Below are 3,181 nucleotides of genomic sequence, written 5' to 3'. Positions count from 1 at the left end.
CTGTGGTGTTGATGTCTGCCTGTGCAGCCTTGTGTGCAGTAATGGCTAAAGCAGAGTACTTGTACCCCAAGGGTTCCTCGCTTAAATTCTGCTAAAAGCAATTGACTGTCCTGTCTGACATTTTAACAAAAATAATTTCTCTTCTGTATCAATGAACAAATTGGATAAAGTTAGACCCTCTTTGAAAACCAGCCATTACATTTGATCTGAGCCTCCCTGAAAAGATAAAAAAGAGAATATGCTTCCCTTTCTAAGCCCATTACTGAGCCGCTGCTGCAGTGTCAGATACCCCTCGCTCATCCTAGAGTGTGTTTCATTCCTTGTTAACTTCATCAGTTGACAGCCAGTTCAACTGAATATGGGGGTTGGCACTGGCATGGTCACATGTAAAGTAGATAAGGTTTACTGAGCTCCAGGAGGCAGCTGACAATGTGAGGTTTTGGATGGGTACTGACTGTGAATCTCAGTTGCTTGCTCTTGTATGGATCCATTAGTGCTGACTTAAAAGCTTATCAGCCTCTAATGCCAGCGCTCTTAAAAGCGAAGGCAGGAACCATCACTTGTGCCAGCCAGCTGAAAACCGAACACTCCAATTCTGTTGTCTGACTCAAATTCAGTCCCCCAAAAAGAAACCTACAGAGCTAAGGACAGGTCCAGGGTGGGCACAGCCCAGAAGTGGCCAGCCTTTCTACTCAAATAGCCTTTTAAAGGTGCTCCTGGTCTGAGGGTGAGGGGAAAATATTCCATTGTTGGTGCTTTTTGACTTGTCTTTGCTTTGAACCAAGGAGAATTCATTTCCTTACATGGAAAAAAAACAAAGCCAAAAAGCATTACTTAAACCAGAAATGTTGCATCTGCTGACCAGACTAGCAAGAGTACTTCATGTTTGAGTAATGTGCTGTACACCTTCTGGCCTGTCCCAAGGTACAGCACAGTCTGGGAGGTAAATTCTCTTAGATAGCTTTTCCTCCATCCATTTATTAAATCAGGTTGCCACCACCATAGAGCTCCATTCCGGACTAGTAGAAAGCCTCCAAACAGAAACAGACAGGGTTCTTTGGGTAAATCCGATCTCTTTTATTAGACCAACTCAGATAGTTGGAAAAATTGTTCTTTGCAAGCTTTCGGGTACAAACACCCTTCTTCTGGCTGAGGAAGTGTCTGCACTTGGTCTGTGCCCTTCCGGGGTGGAACAGTAAAGAAGCCAGAGGCCAGTATGTATGCAAGAAAGCCAGCCAGTGAAAGTGTAAACTGAGGTAGTCAATAGGTGAGAGACAGGTAGGGGTTTCCAAACAGAAACCGCGCTTGCCCTATACCTAACAAAATCTCTGTTTTAGTCTGTTAACTCTGTTTCCTCTTTTCAATTTTAGCAAATTGCAATAGCCAGGGAAGGAGACTTGCTGACCAAGGAACGTCTGTGCTGTGGTCTATCCATGTTTGAGGTCATCTTAACTAGGATTCGGTCCTTCCTGGATGATCCAATCTGGCGTGGGCCCCTGCCCAGCAATGGTGTAATGCATGTGGATGAGTGTGTGGAATTTCACCGTCTCTGGAGTGCGATGCAGTTTGTGTACTGTATTCCTGTGGGAACGCATGAGTTCACTGTGGAGTATGTATCACTATCTGCTAATTGTGCACCTGTTCAAAGTGCTTAATTTGTATCTCTGCAAATGAACAGGGATGCAAAACATAATGGTGGCATTTGCTCATTTATCTTAGAGAGCAAGAGAAAGCACTGCTTGTCCTGGGAGGGGCTGTTAACAAACACCAATTATTTGTTAACCATCTATTTCAAATACTTCCAGCATATAATGAATACCCCATAGCAGAGAAGTCCTAGCACACATCTGCCAGTTATACTAATCACTACAGGTACAGAGCTCAGAAATAACTGGGTGCTAATACAAATAGTTGTAACAAGTAATTACTTACAGCCTGTAGATTATAGAAACAGGAACCAGCATTTAGCAGCTAGTGCCCTGTAGACTTCAATTCTCCAGTTTTTAGATTTTTTTTTTTTTACCTGTGGTATGTTATTGTGTTATGTTATGTCTTGTGTTGCATCAGGGTTGACCATAGTTTTACTAAGAGGTTACATCAGGGGTGGGCAAAATGTGGCCCTGAGGGCCAGATGCGGCCCGCCAAGCCATTCTATCTGGCCCTTGAGGCCCCTAAGAAATTTAGAAAATTAATAGTTATCTGCCCTGGCTGCCTGTCATGCGGCCCTTGATGGCTTGCCAAAACTCAGTAAGTGGCCCTCCCCCTGCAATAACTGCCCGCCCCTGGGTTAGATTATGGATTTTTACATGACGGTTTGGATAGGGATGATTCTGCCTCAGGCAGGGGTTGGATTAGATTACCTGTGAAGGTCCCTTCATGCCTTTTGTATGATTTGGAGTTGTCATTTGCCTGTCACTGGCTAATATGTATTAAGGGAGAAGACTTAAGAGGCTTGCAACCTTTGCTCTGTTAAGGGCCAAATTAAAGTGCTTGTGTGGCACTGGTTAATGTGAAAGTCATGGTGCCAATGTGTCATGGTGAACAAATCTTTTAGGAATCACTTAAAACAATAGTATTTCAGCATCCACCTGTCTTTTCTGCTCATTGCTCATGGCACAGAGAATGACTGAATATTGTGGGGCTTATACCTCAGCCTGGAAAATGTTTTAGGTAGGGTTGTACTCTGGGTATGTTTTGTTACCTTACAAAAAAAAGTTTGGCTGCTTAACTTTTCCAGTCTTAGATGAAATTTCTCTAACTTTCCTGGCCTTTGTACTATTACAGACAGTGCTTTGGAGATGGATTGCACTGGGCTGGCTGTATGATCATTGTGCTTTTGGGACAGCAGCGTCGCTTTGATGTGCTGGATTTCTGCTACCACTTACTGAAAGTACAAAAGCATGACGGCAAAGATGAGGTCATCAAGAATGTGGTAGGTTGAAGGCACCCATTACACTCACAGCAAGGAAAGGAAAAATCAGTGATTTGTACTAAGCTTACTACAGTTGTAACCACTATTTTTTAAACTAACATGTTCAGAAGTACCAGTGCCCTTTGCTAGGGGTTAAGGTTCTAGCTCAGTCTAGCACCAAATGCAGAAATTGGTCATTTCATCTGCATGCGTATAGGTTGAAGCAAAATAAGGCTTCCCGGGCCCAGTTTTGAGAAGCAGAGTGCATCT

At 43.5% G+C, this 3,181-nt stretch overlaps 1 protein-coding gene across 2 annotated transcripts in view; it reads left to right on the top strand.

The window, feature by feature from the left end:
- The window catches only part of CYFIP1 (cytoplasmic FMR1 interacting protein 1), a 167,343-nt gene that overhangs the window by 162,050 nt on the left and 2,112 nt on the right, over positions 1–3,181 (top strand). For both annotated transcript variants that reach the window (XM_019524180.1, XM_019524179.1), the window contains exons 29-30: positions 1,371–1,609; positions 2,785–2,932. In XM_019524180.1, coding sequence (XP_019379725.1) covers positions 1,371–1,609; positions 2,785–2,932 — 387 coding nt within the window. The remainder of the gene's footprint in view (positions 1–1,370; positions 1,610–2,784; positions 2,933–3,181) is intronic.

The sequence above is a fragment of the Gavialis gangeticus genome, unplaced genomic scaffold (assembly GCF_001723915.1).
Source record: "Gavialis gangeticus isolate Ggan-Ray unplaced genomic scaffold, GavGan_comp1, whole genome shotgun sequence".
In the NCBI taxonomy this organism is placed as follows: Eukaryota; Metazoa; Chordata; order Crocodylia; family Gavialidae; genus Gavialis; species Gavialis gangeticus.
Note: the sequence above shows the minus strand (reverse complement) of the source record. Positions and strands in the feature narration are given on the sequence as shown.